The sequence below is a fragment of the Gopherus flavomarginatus genome, chromosome 1 (genome assembly GCF_025201925.1).
Source record: "Gopherus flavomarginatus isolate rGopFla2 chromosome 1, rGopFla2.mat.asm, whole genome shotgun sequence".
Classification (NCBI taxonomy): domain Eukaryota; kingdom Metazoa; phylum Chordata; order Testudines; family Testudinidae; genus Gopherus; species Gopherus flavomarginatus.
The window spans coordinates 66,032,650-66,054,664 of NC_066617.1; the positions used below are offsets into that span (position 1 = coordinate 66,032,650).

A 22,015-nucleotide genomic window follows, 5' to 3' on the forward strand; every position below is an offset into this window, starting at 1 on the left:
CAAGCTAAAGAGACAGGGCTGGAGCATTCTTTGCTTACAGTTGTTTGTTGTGGGATTTGCGGAGCAGGGGTTGGGTTGTTAAAATGGTCTGTCTAAAAGAGGAAAGACATCATCTCCACATTGGGGCCCAGATTCTCAAAAGTACTGTGGCACCTAACTCCTATTAGTTTAAATGGAAATTAGGAGCCTAAATACCTTTAAGGACAAGGACCTGGGTCCCTGAAGCAAGAGCAACATTCCACCCTGTTAAACGACAGCATGATTTGGAAACTGTAACATTGCAAAGTTAGGTGCTAGCCATGTCCCACCTTGCATATTTTCACATTCTAGCACTTTTCGGTGGCAAGCAATAGTCTTTCCAACCATAACCTTTGTTACCATTGCTAATTTAGGACTAGCGTAGATGGAATACAAATTTTCTCAGCTAGATGGACAATATGTTGAAGCACTTACAATAGAAGTATGATATTTGCATATAATTCTAATGAAGTTTGGATGGCTCTATTTAACATTTTATAGGGAAGCAAATCACATTGTATATTTTCTCCTCAATATATGCATGCAACTTGCATGGAGGCTAAGAAAAATTATATATGCATCAAGGGAGAAAGGTAAGTGCACTATTCTTACAAAGAAGAAAATGAAAACTTCATCTGCTCTTTAGATTTTCTGTAGTTGCTTTCACTGTGCTTGCCATATGAGGCTGGAGTTGTGCAAGTCTTAATGGAATGGGGTAACCAAAATTTTGGCTTAAATGACCTACTTTACATATAAAGTAAATCTGATGATGTGCTTATTACATCTGCTTACCATCTATGAAGTGCATCCATTAAGGTTCAACCTTACTCACCTCACACTTCATGATTAGTCCCACTTGATTTCCAGTGAAAGTGCTTGTGGAGTAAGGTACAAATCATATGGGAGATAGTACTTGTAGCCTTCTTATAATGGGTGATTCTAATTTTTTTTTAAATAATAATTGGACAGGAAATAGAGAGCACTCATCTAGCACAATGACTTTAAAAAGTTGAGAGGGGAACTGTCTCTTTTTTTAAACTAAAAAAAAAAAAGTAAAGTGGGAGGGAGACATTTCAAAACTCGATAAACTGCACTGCAAGTGTTGTAGAAGATCTTAGATACTAGTACCAAAACAATTTTGGTTTTCATCTTAACTGGAAAGTTATTTAAAAATGTTAGTAATTATATCTGAACAGAAAGCAAAACTGAAGATGTACCTAAAAAAAAATAACTATGAAAACCAACAATAGTGCAGCCTTACTCTAAGTGTAGGAGTGTAGATACATGACTTTTTTAGTATTTGGTTTGGATTTTTCTATTGCATTGTCATCAGAAAGGCAAATGGACGAAGGAAATATAAGGGCTTTGTTATTTTTCCACAAGATTATTTCAAACTACCTGCGAGTACTAAAGTATCGGCACAAACTGAAGCTACAATCTTCAATTTCATTCCATAAGCAGAAATTTAAAATCTAGCATCCCACAGTTTTGACATTACCAGTGTACTTTATAAGCTGTAATCATGTGGACATTGCACTCTATGCTTGTGCTGCAGATTTGACTTTTTTGCTTCTATATCCTGTAGAATTATGGCTAATCTGCACTATAGTTCACAATATTGGCATTCTCTCCTTAGTTTAGTGGGGATTTAAAAGCAAATGTCAAAGAAAAGCCTCATTGCTAAGACTTATTTTTCAAGTTTTTGTATAGTGACATATTAGTTACCAAAATAAGAGTATATTTTGTGATGTATGGACTTTATTGCAGTTGTTTGCTTGAAGAGCTGCAAGTTTCCAATAATCCCCAATGAGTATCATTGTTAAGAAATAAGATTCCATTATAGTTCCTGATAGTTAATGTAACAGCAGCGTGTCCTGAAAAGACAATTTAATCATTCTAACCAAGTTTTCAATAAATTCTGCATAAGTTATAGTCAATGATCAGCATAATATAAAGTGCATACATTCCACTTAGTTAAGGACAAAATGTCATGGACTGAAAAATATTAATTCATACTGTGAATAGAGCACCATGCAAAAAAAATCTCAGCCATTTTGGTGCACCACAGCTAAGTCATTCCCATGTGCACAGCCTAGAAAATTCTTTCTATATTTTTATTCAAGTGTTTTCATTAGCTAAAAAAGCATTCACAACAAATATTAAAATAACGGTTCCTTTTTAAACAAACTCTGAGAATTGTGAATGAATGTACTCCTTGAAAGCGAGAATATTTATTTTTTCCAGTCTAATGTATGGCCTTGCAATCTGCAACTCAAAATTTATTTTATCCTTTGGATCCTGGCTTTAGGCCTGCAAAAGCTTTGGAGTTCTTGAGAGAATGTGAGATTTCATTGAGAAAAGAGATGAAATGTGAGTCCCTCTCTGATTTCTTAGCCTCAAAAATAACTACAATGGTAAAATGAGGTTCAGGGCGTGTCAGAAAGTACGTGCTTTGGACTTTGTCATCATAGAAGTGAACAACCTTGTCCAAACTGTTGAGGTCAGCGGTTCTGTCAGTCATAATCATGATTACATTGGGCCAGTGCATTACAGGCCTGTCACTGGGCAGAGAGACCACAGCTGGGTATTGATCCACCCCCTTTGGCGCTTCCCTATAAGAGTGGGGATGATGGTAGCCATGTCCCTGGAAGCTCTCTGACCCACGGTTGTCAAAGATGAGAGAAACGTTAACTGCGTCATATTTCCTGATGAAGCTGGAAATTTTCCCAAAATAATCAGGGTTAGTTCTAGCAGTCAACGTTTTCATTTCGGATGCAGTTGTTTGTCGACTGAGGGCCTCATGAAAGTAAAAGCTAAACTTGGCAAGAAGAATGTTTTTGAGTTTCAGCAACCAGAGGAAAAGGTGTGGTGGTTGTACGGCCTTCTGAGACTGCCCTCCAAACAGATGTTTCTTGGTCTCTCGCTGTTTCTCAAAAATCTGGCCCCACGTCTGCAGCTTTGTATGAGCACTGTGCAAGTTGACTAGGGATGGGAGAAACTTCCACTCTGAGATCTGAGCCTGAGCCTTTAAAAGATGTGCAAGCACATCCACTTCCAGCTGGAAGCTGCTTTCAAGAGGACTGAGGATTGGATGGTGAAATCTAGAAAACAAAACATTTTTAAAAGTGTGATGGATGTTGCACATGACAGAAAAATTGTTATATTAACTAGTACACCAACTCGCAGGCAAAACATCACTGAAAGTCAAACAAAGTGTAGGCAGAAGAATTCTATGCTGATTAGTTTAAAAGCATGACTTAACATTGCTTTTGCATAAATATTTTTAATTAAAAATGTAGCATCTCTTCATACCTGATACACACACATTTGTACCATTTGGTTTTATCAATGGAAAAAAATTGATAAGTTCCAACACCAATGCCACTTCCCTTTCCCACAACTAGGATACTGAACTTATTAAAAAAAAACCTGCTATTTTAATATTCCATAACTACTGGCAATAAGACACTTTTTGACGGTTATGGTCTAGTTACCCAGACATCTTTATCAAAGCAACTAACACACCCAAAATTGCACGATTGTTGTCCAACTAGGCTTCCTCATAGTCACTTGCTTCCTCACAATGAAATAGGAACAGCAGGGGCTGAATAGGGGGATTTAGTCAATTATGGTTTTATTTACCATCTGATGCCAAACCTGCTCTCAAACTTTAAATCACAGCAGCTGAGGGGCAGGGTCTGATGGAGGTCTGACCAACATCACACTGGAGCTGCTATCATGGCTGAATCCATCAGACACCAGAAATTTGAGGACAAGATCATCCCTTCACTTGTACAGCAGAAGTTGAAGAAAAAAAAACAAAGCTCTTAGCCTGAGTGCCATTACACGTTTTATGCACAAGAGGGGTCCTGCCATGTCAGAGCAGGCCTGGGTGAGATAGGACACAGGAAATTAGAGAATGAACCTCTCACTTTTCTTAAATGAACTTGAATTTTTAATATGCCTCTTATTTAGAGGAAGCAGAGCAGCTCCATGCTCTTGCATGTGTGACATGTACAGAAACTCAATTTCCAGTCACGTAACAAACATGTATGTTTGGAACTTACTTAGGTAGAAGTGGAAACTCTCGTATTATAGAATATCCCTTCAAAAACATAGCCATATGTGCAATATCTGTGACTGGTCCTACAGGCACTGCAAAAGAATTCCAACCACCACTGGATTTGCTCCTAAGCAGATATCTCCCCCAATCCCAGCACTTAAATCCTCATTTTGAATATGTACAATGTTTACATGCAATTTTCCTATTCAAAAGTAAATCTCAAATTACCACAGAAAGTTTCTCATCGGGAGCCTATCCAAGATGGCATGCATTAGTTGTTTTGGTGGAATTTCCCAGACCATCATGACCACTGATGATGCTGCAAGAGTCCTAAGGCAACAAGTGAAACTAGCAGAGTACACCACTGTATCTTCACTGATACAGTGATGTCACCTTGGTTCTGAGTCAAGATGGGAATTGCATACAAGATCTAATATACTGTACCATATCACACAAAATGTGTTGTGCTGTCACACAGAAATTACTTTACTGGATCAGACCAGTGGCCTCACTGGTGTGATATTCTCTCTCTGATGGTGGCCAGTACCAGATACTTCAAAGAAAGTTGCAAGAAACCCCTAATGGGAAATTATTGAAAAAAATACCCACATGGAAAGTTTTTTCCCAACCCCTCAAAATAAGTGGTTAGTTTATGTCCTGAAGCAAAGGGGTTTATATTCTTTCTAAAATAAAAAATAAATGTTGTTCTATCTAATGAAAGTGAGAGAGAACTCATTTCTCTCCCTGTTATAATAAACAACAGAAGGGGGAAATGGGTGTGTCCCCCTTGTTTGCTTCTGTTTGATACATAGAAGGCTGTGTGGTTTGGATTCTTATTTTTTTCCTGAGAGGATTCATTCAGAACTTGTCTATCCTGTTTTTCCTGAACAAGGTATAACATGCTGACTTCTTCAAGTAAGGACTGAGAATGCTCCCAATTAGCTTTTATGGGCCACTAAGCAAAAATAGGAAAGACAAGATGTAATATTTCTTATATTTTTAAGAGAAAATAAATTAAAAGGTAGATTTAAGCTGGCCAGGCCTCATTTAAGTCTTCTTAAAACAGCAAAAAAGCACATTTCCCCTCACCCCAAATTTTTGGCAGGTATCTTTAAGGGAAACAGGAACCAGTATAACTCATCTCTCTAGTGCATATTAACATTGACAGTCTGACACAAGAACCTGAGAACTGTGTCAGACAGATTATAGAACACTACTAAAGTAGCCATCAGCAGTTGGTTGTGTGGCATTAATACATCCTTTCTAGCTTGGGGGGGAGGGCAGGTATTTTGAAAGAAATCTGGCAGATCACATGATGAACACTGCTCTGAAGATAAATTAGACAATTTACCCAACATTAATGCTTTATATTCACACACATTTTGGCTTTCTACTGCAGCAAAGATCCAGGGTTTACCGGCTATTTCAGATGTGGGAGCCACAGGTCTATTAGAACAGTTCTCTGAGAAAATGAGTGTGCTGATTAATATGAATATTCTACCACGTACAGCATTATGTATTTATTTTCACTGATCTGCTGTCTGTTAGCATAAAAAAGAATACTGTCCTGTCTATTAAGCGAATTCATTCTTCTGAAACCCTATTCCTTCTAAATAGTCTCAAAATGTGCTATACTTAGACCATCAAGCATTTGAACACTTATAGTGACATTGACCTACGAAGGTTATTTATGATTAAAAGCAGCAAAAATATTCATGTAAATGCAGTTCTGCCAAGTCCTGTGGATTAACATTATGATGTGCAGCTCCCAACCCCCACTTTGCTTCATGCCTCAGTTATCTTTTCATGTCTCACGACATAGCAGGATTCGTTAAACTGTTTTAATCCAAAAATACACATCAGCCTCAACTGAAAGCTTGAAAGTATGCTGACTGCAGAATAAATGGACAGTTATATGCCAAGAACATCTGCTTTAATTAAGTCTCAGAACACAGAAATGTCTTGAGGAAGCATAGCATTGCATAAAACGGACAGGATTTTTACAATATTCTAGTAGAACACCGACACTGTACTTCAAAATAACACCTTGTACCCACATATTTATCACCGTTATATGTTTTATATTAAGTATGCCTTGTAAGGTATCATTTGAAAAATCTGTTGAACATTACCATCCTGTTCAATTGTATGTATTACCATTGTATGCAAAGTTAAGCTATATGTTAGTTATTGCAATATGTGAGTTTGGGTGATGCCCACAAGCTAGCTTTTCTGTGGCAACAAAGGAGCAACTAACACCTCCAAAATAGATTTACATCAGGACTAGCCTGCCATGTATAGATGGCTAATGAAGAACAATTTACTCTCCCAGTGGACCCCTTCCGGAGTCTCCTGTGAGACTATACACTATGGGGACTGTCTAATCCCTGTGACACAGCAACTATCTTTCCAGCACCAGGTAGAGAGTATAAAATAAGGGGCAATGATGTCACCTCTCGCCTCCCCCATCTACTCTGAAGGCAACAAGAATGTTTGGAAGACTTTGAAATGGGAAGACTGGTCCCAGACTGAGCAGGGAATTCAGCTTGTGTATTAAAAACTGTGAACTGCTTACAACACCTCGATGTTACAAGACAATATTTAACTTTTTACTTTGTAACTGTAAAAAAAAATGTTTGCTCTGAAACCATGAACCCAGCCAGGAGGGATCTGCTCCTGCCTGTCAAGAAGGCCTATCAAATCATAACATTCAAAACCAACAGGAGAACACTTCAACCTCTCTGGTCACTCAGTAACAGACCTAAAGGTGGCAATCTTGCAACAGAAAAGCTTCAAAAACAGACTCCAACGAGAAACTGCTGAACTTGAATTAATATGCAAATTAGACACCGTCAACTTAGGTTTGAAAAGGGACTGGGAATGGCTGAGCCATTACACACATTGAATCTATTTCCCTATGTTAAGTATCCTCACAGCTTCTTGTCAAACTGTCTTAAGTGGGCTATCTTGATGATCACTACAAAAGGTTTTTTTCTTCTGCTGATAATTGCTCATCTTTATTAATTAGCCTCTTAGAGTTGGTATGGCTACTCCCACATTTTCGTGTGTGTGTGTGTGTGTGTGTGTGTGTGTGTGTGTGTGTGTGTGTGTGTGTGTGTGTCCTTGCTATATGTTCCATTCTATGCATCCGATGAAGTGGGCTATAGCTCACAAAAGCTTATGCTCAAATAAATTGGTTAGTCTCTAAGGGCTTGTCTACATCAGAAAGTTGCAGCGCTGGTGAGGGAGTTACAGCGCTGCAACTTAGGAGGTGTACACATCTGCAGGGCACCACCAGCGCTGCAACTCCCTGTTTGCAGCGCTGGCCGTACTCCCGTTTTGTCTCGGGTGTAGAGGATCCAGCGCTGGTGATCCAGCGCTGGTAATCAAGTATAGACACTTACCAGCGCTTTTCTTGACCTCCGTGGAATAAGCAGGTATCCCAGCATACCTGAGGAAGCCTCTGGTAATCAAGCTGGTCTCCTTCCCCGTCTTGCTCTCGCGTTCCCCGAACCCCGAGCAAGCAGGTCTCCTTCCCTGCGGTTTGCAGGGTGGTTCGGGGAACGCGAGAGCAAACCGCGGCGAAGCTGGTCTCCTTTCCCGGTTTGCTCTCTTGTTCCCCGAACCCCCGAGCAAGCAGGTCTCCTTCCCTGCGGTTTGCAGGGTGGTTCGGGGAACGCGAGAGCAAACCGCGGCGAAGCTGGTCTCCTTTCCCGGTTTGCTCTCGCGTTCCCCGAACCCCCCTTGAAGCCGCCCAACAGCGCTGCAGTGTGGCCACATCTAACACCACTTGCAGCGCTGGTTGCTGTAAGTGTGGCCACTCTGCAGCACTGGCCCTATACAGCTGTACTAATACAGCTGTAACAACCAGCGCTGCAAAATTTTAGATGTAGACATGGCCTATGGTACCACAAGTACTCCTGTTCTTTTTGTGGATACACGGCTGCTATTCTGAAAACTATCAAAACTAAATGGGCCATTGAAGGACATCACAATACAAAGACTTTAATTGCTCCTTCACAGCCATGAAAAGGCTATGTGCAAAAGGGCTCATCCCCTCAGCTTGAATTCTGGAAAAAGGAAATCAAAGCAGCTGATAAGAACATTTTTCATCTCTGTTTTGCTGTTTGGACTCTCACAGGGCTGGAGCTAAGAAACGGAAGCAGAGATCCCAAGGGTCAACTTGGCTTAGCCCTAAAAGACATTCAGAGCTGACCAATTCCTACAACTCTGACAGTCTCTACGTAAAAGAATAAATGGACACAAATCAGACGTCAACAATTATAACATTCAAAACCCAGTTGGAGAACACTTCAATCTTCCTGGCCACTCGATTACAGGCCTAAAAGTCGCAATATTACAACAACAAAAAACTTCAAAAACAGACTCCAACGAGAGACTGCTGAATTGGAATTAATTTGCAAATTGGACACCATTAAATTAGGCTTGAATCAAGACTGGGAGTGGATGGGCCATTACATAAAGTAAAACCATTTCCCCATGTTTTCCACCACTACCACCACCACAGTTCCTCACATCTTGTCAGTTGCTGGAAATGGGCCATTTTCATTACCACTACAAACAGTTCTTTTTCTCTCCTGCTGATAATAGCTCACCTTAACTGATCACTCTCCTTATAGTGTGTATGGTAACACCCATTGTTTCGTGTTCTCTGTGTGTATATATATATATCTTCCTACTGAAGTGGGCTGTAGCCCACGAAAGCTTATGCTCAAATAAATTTGTTAGTCTCTAAGGTGCCACAAGTACTCCTGTTCCTTTTGGAACGATAAACTAACTCATTTGTGTATACATGCTTGCCCACTTTAACCTTGTAGTAACTCTCATTTCTTTTCTTAGTTAATAAATCTTTAGACAGTTTACTGTAGACTTGACCACAAGAGTGGTATTTGGAGTGAGTTTTAAGGTACAAACTGACCTGGGGTAAGTCACTGGTCTCTTGGGACTGGAAACAATCTGAGTCTTTTCTGATCTTTGGTGTATAGCAACCAACTATCATTAAATCCAGCTTGCCTGGGTAGCAAGAGAGACTGGAATGCCCCAGGCGATTGTCTGAGACTTTGTGGTAAGACTGTTATAGTGCTTCAGGAGTTCACACCTGTTACTGGATTGATGAAATCTAATTGTCAAACATACTAGTTTGGGGTCTCTGCCCTGCTTCTTGACAGTCTGCCTGGAGGATGGCACTCATGGCCATGAGCCACTCCAACCAGCATACCACCTGCTCCATTTTTTATATCCATATCCATATTTAATTTTCCAAGTAAATCAAATGAAGGAAGGAAAGACAGTGAGGTCAGATGAGATGATCATAGTGGTCCTTTCTGGCCTTAAAAACCTACAAATCAAATAACTAATAATGGCCCAGATTTTGAGATGCAGATAAAGAAGATTCACATACTCCCAGGAAGAGGACAAGGAGAAGAGATGGCACAAAGGTGGCTTTATTTCACTCCCCCAATTCTGAGATTGCACCTGATCAGTCCCTATCATATATTAGAGCAATGTGAAAACTGCTCTAGTCTACACTTGCTGGCAGTAGCCTGCAGAGACTGCTCTGGCAACTGAGAAATGCCAGAGTTGAAGGAAGCCCTAGCTACACCCCCTTTTGGCACAGAAGCCACTACATTGACTCTATGTCACTTTTGGATTCCTCCGTCATAGAGGCAGCCATCTAATCCAGAGCAGGATCTGAGCTACTATCTCTGGCAGCCATCTGAGATCTAAAGAACAGAAAGGATGAAAAAAAACATTAAAAAGTTATAAGACTAGTGACAGGAACATGAGATCTATTTTAAAAAGTTTGAAGTTTCCAGGTATTACCCACAATCTTTGCTGATTTTCGTCATTTTACATTTCTTAGCATGTTTTGCTCTTCCAATGACTTATGAAACAGGCTACACAAGTGCTGTCAAGCACACAGCATAAACCAAATGGAAACAAAGATATTTTTCTCCAGTCTTAGATAACACTAAAAGCACTAAGAGGGAAGAGTTTCTGAAACATGCAATTTTTAAAGTGCATTGTCCTTTTAATGATCTAAGTTTCCACCAGTTCCAAAGTGATTCTGCCTATGTTTCTTACAATATGTTATTAGTGTCCTTTTTATCTAACCATTTGCACTGGTAGCCAGGGCCGGTGCAAGGAAGTTTCGCGCCCTAGGCGAAACTTCCATCTTGTGCCCCCCCAGCCCTGCAGCAGCTCCTCGCCCTGAAGTGTGCCCCCCTCCCCCGCAGCAGCTTCCCACACCCTGGCCCGAGGAGCCCTGCGGTACCTCCCGACCCCAGCTCACCTCTGCTCCGCGTCCTCCCCGAGCACGCTGTCCTGCTCTAATTCTCCTCCCAGGCTTGCGGCGCCAAACAGCTGATTGGTGCCGCAAGCCTGGGAGGCGGGAGAAGTGAAGTAGCAACTGCGCAGTGGAACCCCTGGGCTGCCGGTGGCACGCTGACCCAGGCATGGGTGGCAAGTTTGTAGAAATTTTGGTGGTGCCCAGAACCTGCCCCCCCAAACTCCGCCCCCATTTGCCTAAGGCTCTGCGAGGGGTTGGGGGGGGGAGAGCTCTGGGGTGCAGGTCCTTAGCTGGGGATTAGGGTGCACGAGGGGTGCAGGCTTTGGGATGGAGTTTGGGTGCTGGGTGCAGGCTCCGGGCTGGGGCAGGAGGTGGGTATGCAGGAGGGGGTGAGGGGGGCAGGCCCTGGGAGGGAGTTTGGGGGTGGGAAGGAGTGTGTGGGAAAGGGGAGGTGATGCACGCTCTGGGAGGGAGTGCATGCTCTGGGAGGGAGTTTGGGGATAGGAGGGAGCGCAGGGGGATGAGGGTTGGGGCTGAGGATGAGGGGTTCATGCTGCAGGGGGGCTCAGGGCTGGGGAAGAGCATTAGGGTGCAGGAGGATGAGGGTTGGGGCCTAGGATGAGGGGTTCATGCTGCAGGGGGGCTGAGGGCTGGGGAAGAGGATTAGGGTGCAGGAGGATGAGGGATGGGGTTGAGGATGAGGGGTTCATGCTGCAAGGGGGCTCAGGGCTGGGGAAGAGCATTAGGGTGCAGAAGGATGAGGGTTGGGGCTGAGGATGAGGGGTTCATGATGCGGGGGGACTGAGGGCTGGGGAAGAGGATTAGGGTGCAGGAGGATGAGGGTTGGGGCTGAGAATGAGGGGTTCATGATGTGGGGGGGCTCAGGGCTGAGGCAGAGGATTAGGGTGTGGGGGGCTGAGGGGTTTGGGGTGTTGGAGAGACTCAGGGCGAGGGCGGAAGCACAGGGTAAGGGCAGCCTGCCCTGCCATTAGGAGTGGGGGGCACTAGGACCCTGGGACAGCAGACAGCAGTTCTGCCGGGAGCCTCTACTCCAGCAACAGAAGCAGGCAGGGGAGAGACGCCGCGCTGCTTTCTGTGAGGCAGGGACGCGGCAAGGCGTGCGGGGGGGGAGACCCGCGGGGGTCGGGGCCCGATCCAGGCAGGGCCAGGGGAGAGACCCAGCTCCAAATATTGCTGGAGCAGGGCCCCCAGCCCTGAATATTGCTGGTGCTCAAGTACCGCATACAGACATAACCTGCCCCCTATAAACCCTGGGCTGCTGGCTGCCGCGGCGGTGCCCTGACCCAGGGGACACCCTGGGCTGTCGGCTGCAGATGCTGCCAGCAGCTCCGAGTCCCTCTCGATCCCAGCAGCGGCCGCTCAACCACTTAAAAATTTGGGGGCACTGCTTTTTGGCGCCCCCAAATCTTGGCGCCCTAGGCAACCGCCTAGTCCGCCTAAATGGTTGCACTGGCCCTGCTGGTAGCCAACAAGAGCTGAGTCTGCAGAAGTTACATTGAACTGGTAAATTATTAAACTACAGTGCCTAGATCTGGAATGTTTTAAGGCAGCACTGAGAATTATGTTGATTCTTCCTAAAGCATGTGTCAGTTTAAAATCTAGTTTAGCTTCCCGACATAACCCCTCAAATGTATTTCTGATGAGAATGTGATTGTTACCTAGAGGAGACAGTAAACTGAACATTTTTTGTTAGCTTTCAAAGACTGTCTACAACAGCTGACTATTTTAAAACAATTGTCATTGTTTTATTCTATATACTAAGTCATCCTCTCTTCAATTTTATCCCATAGTACATTTCAAAATCACTATCAGTGTAAAGGCTTCTATGTTTTAGATAATTAAGAAACAGCCTCTCTTTGTATGGACCTTTGTATCAGCTGTGATCAGGCTGGGGACTCCTGCAATCATCCACAAATTTGATTGTCTATAGTTTGCAGCTAGAGGGCATAGAAACTCTGGTACTTGCTGCTCTATTGGTCCAGTAAATCTCAAGTTGACTTCAGGGTATGGTGTAAAGTGTTTCCAGAGTGGCAACAATGGTATTCATTAATAAATATATACTGTAATGAGATTTTAATTTACCTGTAGATAAACTGCACGTTATTTTAATCTCTACATATACTTCTGGAGACTAGGTAAGGGGCACATTTTCCAGTCTAAAAACAAAACTGCTCAGATGCAAGTATTTGTATCTTATTTCTACACTAATTCTATGTTCATCCTCGTAAACTGAAGTCCACTTTGAATTTAACATACATTTTTCCCATGAAACACTGCTGCTGCAAAGCTCGCTTCACTGCATATAATTAACACAACTCTTCCTATTTGCTGAGTGCAGGAAACGACTGAGAAGACAATTCTGTGACCATGATGAGCTAAAATATCTTCACATTTTCTTGCAAGAAGGGTCATGTTTTGAGTACTGGAGAAATGCTGTGTTACTCATGTCACATTTGTTTAATGCATGAACTCAGGTGGAGGACTGTGCTGCTTAACAAAAGCATAGGACAGTAAAATTATTATACTTGCTGGAGAGGACTTGCTTAGGCCTCATCCTCATTTACAGTACTGAATAGAACATCATGACACATCTGAGTATTTAATTCTAATAAACAAGAACTCACCTTGAGCTGTATTTCTTTAGGATGGAGTCCAAAATGTTTACGAGTTCCTCAGAGTTAATGAACTTTTGGGTGCTGAGGGTGAACATTTTTTCATAGAAGTCAGCAATTTCCATCCGAGCCTGAACAAAAAAACAGAGCTGTTCAGACAGGTGAGAAAGCAGCTCTTCCAAATGAGGAGCTGTTCCTCCTAGTGCATTGCGACCCGTCGCCACCACCTTCTTCAGCTCATTGTGCAGAGATGTGTAGATGGTTCGGATGGAGTCCTTTCGGCTGAAGAATGACTGACCACCTGTTCAGATAAATATGGATGTATTACCAAAACCCAGGGATGGCAAAGATAGACAACAATACTGGGAAATGGTGAGCAACCATGCCTCCTTTCAGCTAGGTGCTCCTAAATGTCTACATTAAGACATTTCCCTGAGGTATTTTTCCACTCACAGAATACTTTTCAGATAAGTACATTGGGAATAAGTATTTGCATAGACACTACACATAATTTTGTTCAGTGACTGGCATAATTCATGCTTGTTGCATTCATTTTTCAACAAGGGACTGATGTAAGACTTCGTTCTCTGCCTGCCTGCCTCTCTCCCATCCATCTCCAATTTTCAGGAAGGTCACAATATAAGTAAGTTCTCACCTAGCCTTGCTAACATATCAGCTGTGACCTGGAAACACTCCTTTTTCTGGAGACTAGACACACGAGTCACGGCGCAATTTTAATAATCTATGATACTATTAATAACACTAGACCTTTTAATGTGACAATGCCCTTTAAAAAATGAAACATTTACAATTTGTAAGACAGAACTTAAATGTGAACCATACAATTGTGTGTATACCAAAAGTTTTCAACTCCCCAAACAACCCAACTGCAAATCAAAATCTCAGAGGGAAACAATACCCACATACTTCAGAGGACTGCATGGCAGGTTGTTCCATAACAAGACAAAATTCAAACACGTACATCTTAAATTACTGAGAACAAGGGGAATGTGGGCTTGTATTTTCTCAACAGCTGCTTGACACCCCTTGCGATTTAAAAAAAAAATGTAAAGATACTTCATTAGATGCCAGGAACGGACTGCATGAAGGCACCATTTCACTAGCTCTAATTAATAACCTCCACTGAAGGCCACCTGTATTACTAAATAGATGCATGGATCTGCTGCAGAGGTGTCCTTGCTTCATAATAACTCGATGCTACAACAAAGAGCCGCTACCAGCATGAATAGAACAGAAAGAAAATGTACTATGTTAAGCCTTTACTGTTTGATTTTTACATTATAAATTTAGGTCTTATCTACTTGTATCCATTCTAAAGTGACTGAAGAACTAGTGAAATTAAATAGAGTTGAAAGAGGAAGGGAATTTTAGTTCCTTTAGATTCCGTGACTTCCAAAGACCTCTGTGACTTCAGCCAGCCGCCCGGCTGGGAACTGCAGGGTCCCCCGTGGCTCCTCACCGCCCCAGGGGGACTCCCGGAGTTCAGCATGGGGGGACCCTGGAGCTCCCAGCCCATCTGCAGCTGCCCAGGCTCCTCATTCTACCATAGATATTTTTAGTAAACATCAGGGACAGGTCACAGACTTCTGTTAATTTTTCATTATTGTCCGTGACGTTTACTAAAAATATCCATGACAAAATCTTAGCCTTACTAATAAACTGTATTTTGGATGTTAAGCATACTCCATTCTAAAAAAGATTCTTGGGACCTTTTTTTGAAAATAAACTTAACACTTTCATTGTCTGCAGCAGGACTTTGAAGTTTGGCAGGCAGTAAGTTCTGAGGCTACAGAAGCACCTTTTCTTTGTCCCATGAAACTTCATTCAGGGTTAGAAGAGATATAAACTTTTTTAAATTGCCATTTCCCTTCTGTTGCCAAATTCTTGCTGACAATTCAAGCAATGTGCCGCAGCAACGAGGTGAACATGAACATTCTAAATCTTGGCCCCGGTTGCCATCAAAGCAGAAGCAGAGAATACACAACTGCAGAATAAATCCTGTGAAAAATATAGTATGTAGTTGTGTAATTAAAGACTGTTAAAGTAACAGGGGGCCAAAATAAGGTTGTATAAGCAACTTAAATTATCATTTCCTAACTTCAGAGGGCTTAATTTTACAAACATCATAATGTATTACACACAAAAAATTAAGCAGCAAAAAAGGGCAGACTTTCTTTAAAAAAAAAAAAAAAGAACAAAAAAGAACAAAAAAGAAAAAAAAAGAAAAAAAAAGAAAAAAACAAAAAAAAACAAAAAAAAAACAAAAAAAAACAAAAAAAAAGAAAAAAAAAGAAAAAAAAAGAAAAAAAAACAGCCTTTGCAGGCCACTTTTAAGATGCTGCATTACAGTATGAGGACAGACTCCACCACAGGTCATGTAACATTATGTACAGTGACACTGCAAACCACTCTCCCCTCTTTTACAAATAAGATTCCAACCATAAATCTGGATAAAATCTTACTGACTATATGCATTACTTCCACTTACATCTGCAGCTTGCAATCATGTCAGTTCACTGAACCAGGCAAAAACACCAGAAATGCTCAGCAGATAGCTGGCTCAAACAGAAGGCAAAAGAGTCAACATTCACAGAGCACTTAGGCCCCCATCTTGCAGGTGAATCTACTGGGGCTAAACCAATGCCTGGGTGGAACCTCACTGACTTCAATGAGACTCTATACAAGGGTCCACCCCTAAGGGATAGATTGCAGGATCAGCACCTTTGTTCCAATCAGATTCATTCTGGGAACAAAAGTCGTGAACTTTAAGTTCACAGTGTGCAAGCCTTAAAATGGAATTCCCTTCATTTTTTATGCTGAAAGATATGCTAACATGTTAAGGAAAATCCACGTAACACAAATAATATATATTTTAAAAACACTACTTCAAAGACTAGATTTTATGCAGATATTGAAAGAGTTTCATTCAGGACCTCAAGTTTTCAAATACTTTGCAACTGCAAACTTGACAGAGAATTTTTCAAACACCAGAGAAACAAAATAAAAACCCTGTCTCTGCTGGCCCCCAAAGTCCACAACAAGCCATTTGAACAAATAATACCTGATTATCCAAAGTCAATTTAGCCTGGTGTCCGATGTCAGCGGGTATGACATAGCCTGAGTATCAGAGGGGTAGCCGTGTTAGTCTGGATCTGTAAAAGCAGCAAAGAATCCTGTGGCACCTTATAGACTAACAGACGTTTTGGAGCATGAGCTTTCGTGGGTGAATACCCACTTCCTCAGATGCATGTAGTGGAAATTTCCAGGGGCAGGTATATATATGCTAGCAAGCAAGCTAGAGATAACGAGGTCAGTTCAATCAGGGAGGATGAGGCCCTGTTCTAGCATTTGAGGTGTGAAAACCAAGAGAGGAGAAACTGGTTCTGTAGTTGGCAAGCCATTCACAGTCTTTGTTCAATCCTGAGCTGATGGTGTCAAATTTGCAGATGAACTGAAGCTCAGCAGTTTCTCTTTGAAGTCTGGTCCTGAAGTTTTTTTGCTGCAAGACGGCCACCTTAAGGTCTGCTATAGTGTGGCCAGGGAGGTTGAAGTGCTCTCCTACAGGTTTTTGTATATTGCCATTCCTAATGTCTGATTTGTGTCCATTTATCCTTTTCCGTAGAGGATAAATAAGGTGGCCATCCTGCAGCAAAAAAAATTCAGGACCAGACTTCAAAGAAAAACTGCTGAGCTTCAGTTCATCTGCAAATTTGACACCATCAGCTCAGGACTGAACAAAGACTGTGAATGGCTTGCCAACTACAGAACCAGTTTCTCCTCTCTTGGTTTTCACACCTCAAATGCTAGAACAGGGCCTCATCCTCCCTGATTGAACTGACCTCGTTATCTCTAGCTTGCTTGCTAGCATATATATACCTGCCCCTGGAAATTTCCACTACATGCATCTGAGGAAGTGGGTATTCACCCATGAAAGCTCATGCTCCAAAATGTCTGTTAGTCTATAAGGTGCCACAGGATTCTTTGCTGATATTAGCCTGAGTAGTTAACAAATTATCTTGCTTACATTTTAAATTACAAACCTATGTAACAAAGTTGTGGCATTGGATATGACTGATCAGTTTTTGGTCATACAATTACTCATACTGCTGATTATAGATGCTGATAGACAAAAAAGAATTGTTTTCTTAAAATGCCTCTCATGTACCAATAAAAGAGAACGCCCATGTGCATGTTCAGCCACAAAGCTTAGAACTTTAAAATCTGTTTTAGTATAAGAAAGAATATCAGCAAAGTCAATAAAGATATCATTATCCCATTCTCTTTTAGAGAAACAGACCAGGCTACTTTGGTGGCTGTTGAGTTTAAACTATTTGCAGAGCTGGTGTTATATTTTTGAACGTACTACATTTGAGTGAAAGATGTGACAGTCGTGTGAAACCCCAAGGACTGGGCTTATGATTTTTGCACTATTTTAGAACAGCATCATACAGCACTTTCCCCTGGATATAGATGTGGACAGAATCAGATGATTACATACATCATCACCCCAGAATTTGCAGTAAGTTACACAAAGTTGTACATTTACTTCAGAATTGCAGAAGACCATATCCATGGTTTTCATATTAAAATCTTTAACTCAATCATGTTCCTATTATCTCATTCCCCATATCTCAAATACACTACTTTAGGAAAAGAATTCCAAAACCACACTGCACCTCAAAACTACTTAGGAAATTTGTAATTGCAAAAGGTTCTTTTCACATCAAATCCACCTCAGGTGATCAAACGTTGAAGGTATCCAAGTGAAAAGCCACCACTAACAGCAGCACTAATTTGCATTCTTGTTGGCAGTCTCAAGCAGAGAACTGAATGGGCATGAAATTTTAACTACCTTCTTAAGCCTATAAGTGGTCTCCCCATCTCATGGTAGGGGCATAATCATGGGGGAGCATGGGAAAAGAACATAAGAATGGCCATACTGGGTCAGACCAAAGGTCCATCTAGCTCAGTAACCTGTCTTCCGACATTGGCCAATGCCAAGTACCCCAGGGGGAGTGAACCTAACAGGTAACGATCAAGTGATCTCTCTCCTGCCATCCATCTTCACCCTCTGACAAACAGAGGCTAAGGAGACCATTCCTTACCCATCCTGGCTAATAGCCACTAATGGACTTAACCTCCATGAATTTATCCAGTTCTCTTTTAAACCCTATTATAGTCCTAGCCTTCACAATCTCCTCAGGCAAGAAGTTCCACAAGTTGACTGTGTGCTGTGTGAAGAACAATTTCCTTTTATTTGTTTTAAACCTGCTGCCTATTAATTTCATTTGGCGGCCCCTAGTTCGTATATTATGGGAACAAGTAAATAACTTTTCCTTATTTACCTTCTCCACATCACGCATGATTTTATATACCTCTATCATATCCCCCCTTAGTCTCCTCTTTTCCAGGCTGAAAAGTGCTAGCCTCTTTAATCTCTCCTCATATGGGACCTCTTCCAAACTCCTAATCATTTTAGTTGCCCTTCTCTGAACCTTTTCTAATGCCAGCATATCTTTTTTGAGATAAGACCACCATATCTGTACGCAGTATTCAAGATGTGAGCGTACCATAGATTTATATAAGGACAATAAGATATTCTCTGTCTTATTCTCTATGCCTTTTTTAATGATTCCTAACATCCTGTTTGCTTTTTTGACTGCTGCTGCACACTGTGTGGATGTCTTCAGAGAACTATCCATGATGACTCCAAGATCTTTTTCCTGATTAGTTGTAGCTGAATTAGCCCCCACCATATTGTATGTATAGTTGGTGCCTAGAGAGTTATAGGACAGATCTTTGGCCTTCAATATGCCCTGTGTGCCACTTCCAGATGTAAAAGGGCAATCAGCTGCCTTCAACAGGGTACCTGGAATTCCCCCGCCTAAGAGGAAATCCCCAGATGGCATAAAATCAGCATAACCAAGCAGAGGGCAGAAGGGATTATTGCTAGAGCTTCTTATGTTCCCACCATCCCCATCTGTGTAACAGCTTTTAGGGGGGCTGTTAGCAATCTGGGTAAATTAAAGCAGCCCTGAGGCTGTGCTAACGTTCGCCTTTAGGGAAGAGATAATCAGAGTCTATGAGTTTGTTTTTTTTTGTCAAGGGGTCCAAATTTCTTGGTCAGGATATTGTCAAGGTCCAGACTCCAGAGAAGGAGAAAAAAATAATGATAATTAAAGAAAGATTTTGGGGTGTGTTCAAAAGCATCTGGCAGTCCAGATTTGACCCAGTCTGCCTACTGACCCCCCCTACTCTAGGGCCATGATTGCAAAGATTACATGAACCCTCTGTCCCACCCCTTTTAGGCACTGAGCAGAGTTTGGCCAGACCCATGGTGCGGATTCTTACACTTTTTCCCCAGTCTCAAAAGCCATACATTGTCAAGTTGCCAGATGAATAACTGCTGTGCCTTATACTATCAACTCACATGTTTTGCTTTAACCCTCATACTATCATATACCCAAGGGTGGCCTTACAGGTATCATCCTACATTGGGGGTTTTTTTGTTTTGTTTTTAATATATGTATATAAAGTAGGGGGAAGATTAAATCAGGGGTTCTCAAACTTCATTACACCACGACCCCCTTATGACAATAAAAATTACTACATAACCCCAACAAGGAAGGCTGAAGCCTAAACCCACACATGCCCCACTGACACAGGCAGGGAGGCAAAGTTGAAGCCCAAGGGCTTCAGCCCCAGGTGGGGGGGCTTGTGACCCGAGTCCCAACACGCAAGACTGAAACCTTCAGGCTTCAGCCTCGCGTGTTGGGGCTCAGGCTTCGGCCCTGTGCCCCAGCAACTCCAAGCCAGCCTTGGTGATGCCATTAAAATGGGGTCACAACCCATTTTGGGGTCCTGACCCAGAGCTTGAGAACTGCTGGATTAGATCATCAAATATTGTGTGTATGAACTTAAATGCTTGTAAACTATAACTCTGGAGGCCAAAATCCTAGTATATGTACAGGACACACTGAACGTGGACAGAGGTAGCACAACCTTTCCCCAGTGCACTGCTAGCATGCTCAACTCTGACATTAAGAGGCAATGTCTAGCAGGTTACAGAGCTGTTCAGTCTCAACCACCAGTCAATCATTGGCCTTTCTGCTGAGACTCCACAGCAGGATGTAAGCGGTGGCTGTAACTAGGACAGTCAGCTAGAAAGCAGCCACACCTCTCTATGAGCAGTACACGTAGCCGGGGATGCCGCTGTCAATGGCCACAAGCGGCAGCAGGGAACCTTTGCCTCCTCGGGCATCAGGTCCAGCGGCTGGACGGCTGAACGCTGTCCCGGCTTCCATGCAGCAGCGGCACCGCCTCCTGCACTGTCACCGCACCAAGGCAGCCCCCACTGGCGGGGCGCTCAGCCCACCTGCTGGCCACCCCTAAGGCCCGGTCCCCTCCCTGGGCAGGCCCCCAAAGCCCGGGGCGCTGCCAGCTGGGGCCCCCCAAGCAGCAGGAGGCCGCCAGAGCGGAGCGCCCAGGGCGAAGGCGCCCGCAGCCCCCGAGCGCCGCGCGGCCCGAGCCCGGCGGGTACCTAGCTTCTGGCCCAGGAAGGTCATGCTGTGATAGGCCTTCTCGGCGGCGGCCAGGTGCGCCAGCCCGGCCAGCAGGGAGAGCCAGCTGGCTCCCGCGCTCTTGTTGGCCTCCCGCTCCTTCTCCACATTGTCCTTGGCCTTGTCGTACGAGAAGATGCCCAGGTGGGAGAAGAACGTCTCCAGCACGGCCTGTTCCAGCGGCACCGGGGCGCCCAGCGGGATCGACTCGCCCATGCCGCGCCGGCCACTTCCAGCTTCCCGCCGGGCACGTGATGCGCCAGGCTACCCCGCACCCCCGGCACCGCCTGACACGTGAGAGAGATGGGGACGGGCGTCGCCGCGCTGACTCCGCCCCTCGTTGGGCATGTGACGTGAGCAGCGGGAGGAAAAGGGGCAGTGAGGGCTAAGGCGCATGCTCGAAAAAAGCCAGGTGACGTCAGCGGGTAGAGAGCCTTTCACTTGGGTGGGGGTTGGCGCGGTTGTGTCGGGTGCTGCGTGTGGGGAAGGGCGGCTGGTTGGTGACCCGGAGAGCGGTCCGGTTCCGCTGTGGCAGGGGAGGGCAACCTGAGCCTGATCCCTCGGGCTTTGCTCAGGCTCTCCCTGCCTCAGGGATCGCAGCACCTTTCCTGGCAACGGTACCCGCTGCGCTGCCTCAGGGGTGAACAGAGGCTTTACTGCTAGGCGGATTCTGCGCCACTGTGCAGTGCACAATTGTGCAGAAATTAACCACGTGTGTGCAGAATTTCCTTCCCCCCCCCCGAAATGGGCTGCAGTGATATTAGCTTCCGCTAGAGGCCGCTGGACCGAGTAGAGCCCAGCTGGCAAATAGAAAACAGGGGCAGCCTGGAGGGAACTGGAGGGTTCCCAGCAGTTGCAGCCGGTGAAGGGGTTGGGGGTGACATTCAGGAAACTCCTTGCAAGCCCGGGAACCCAGCATCAAGCTGTTTCTCCCTCTGGGTTCCTGTGCTCCAGGAGGGTAGGGGGTGAATTTCTGGCTCTGGACTGGGGTGGGGAGGGGAGTGGGAGGAGGCAGAGAAACAGGAAGTAGGCTGTCATAGGAGTTTTTTTAAGTCTCCTGGGGGAAAATTTGTGTGTGTCTATTGTTACAGATATCTTTGCTGACAGTATTTTGAAATAAATTACCAAAATAATTAAAACTGGCATGATTATATAGTGTTAGTTTGCCAAATAACATTTGCAGAATTTTAAAATATTGTGCTTTTTTTTTTTTTTTTTTTTAAGAATTACCCCAGGAGGAAGCATTGCATATGTAACCCTTCTGCCCCTCTGAGTTGGCAGCAACAAGGGCCGGGTTCAGTATCCAGGGGTTCCGTTTCAGTAATACAATGCATAACCGGCTCGAGCCCCCACCCAGTGACCTGGGACACTCACATACCACACCCCCCTGGGCACCTCTAGGAGGCAATAC

At 43.6% G+C, this 22,015-nt stretch overlaps 1 protein-coding gene across 1 annotated transcript; it reads right to left on the bottom strand.

Annotated features, from left to right (window-relative positions):
- Positions 1-1,365: 1,365 nt before the first annotated feature.
- KICS2 (KICSTOR subunit 2) lies at positions 1,366-20,880 on the bottom strand. Its single transcript, XM_050923872.1, has 3 exons — positions 20,586-20,880; positions 13,037-13,325; positions 1,366-3,119 (listed from the first exon to the last, which is right to left on the bottom strand). Exons 1-3 carry the CDS (start codon positions 20,818-20,820, stop codon positions 2,303-2,305), a joined length of 1,341 nt encoding a protein of 446 aa, XP_050779829.1. The 5' UTR covers positions 20,821-20,880; the 3' UTR covers positions 1,366-2,302.
- Positions 20,881-22,015: the final 1,135 nt, after the last annotated feature.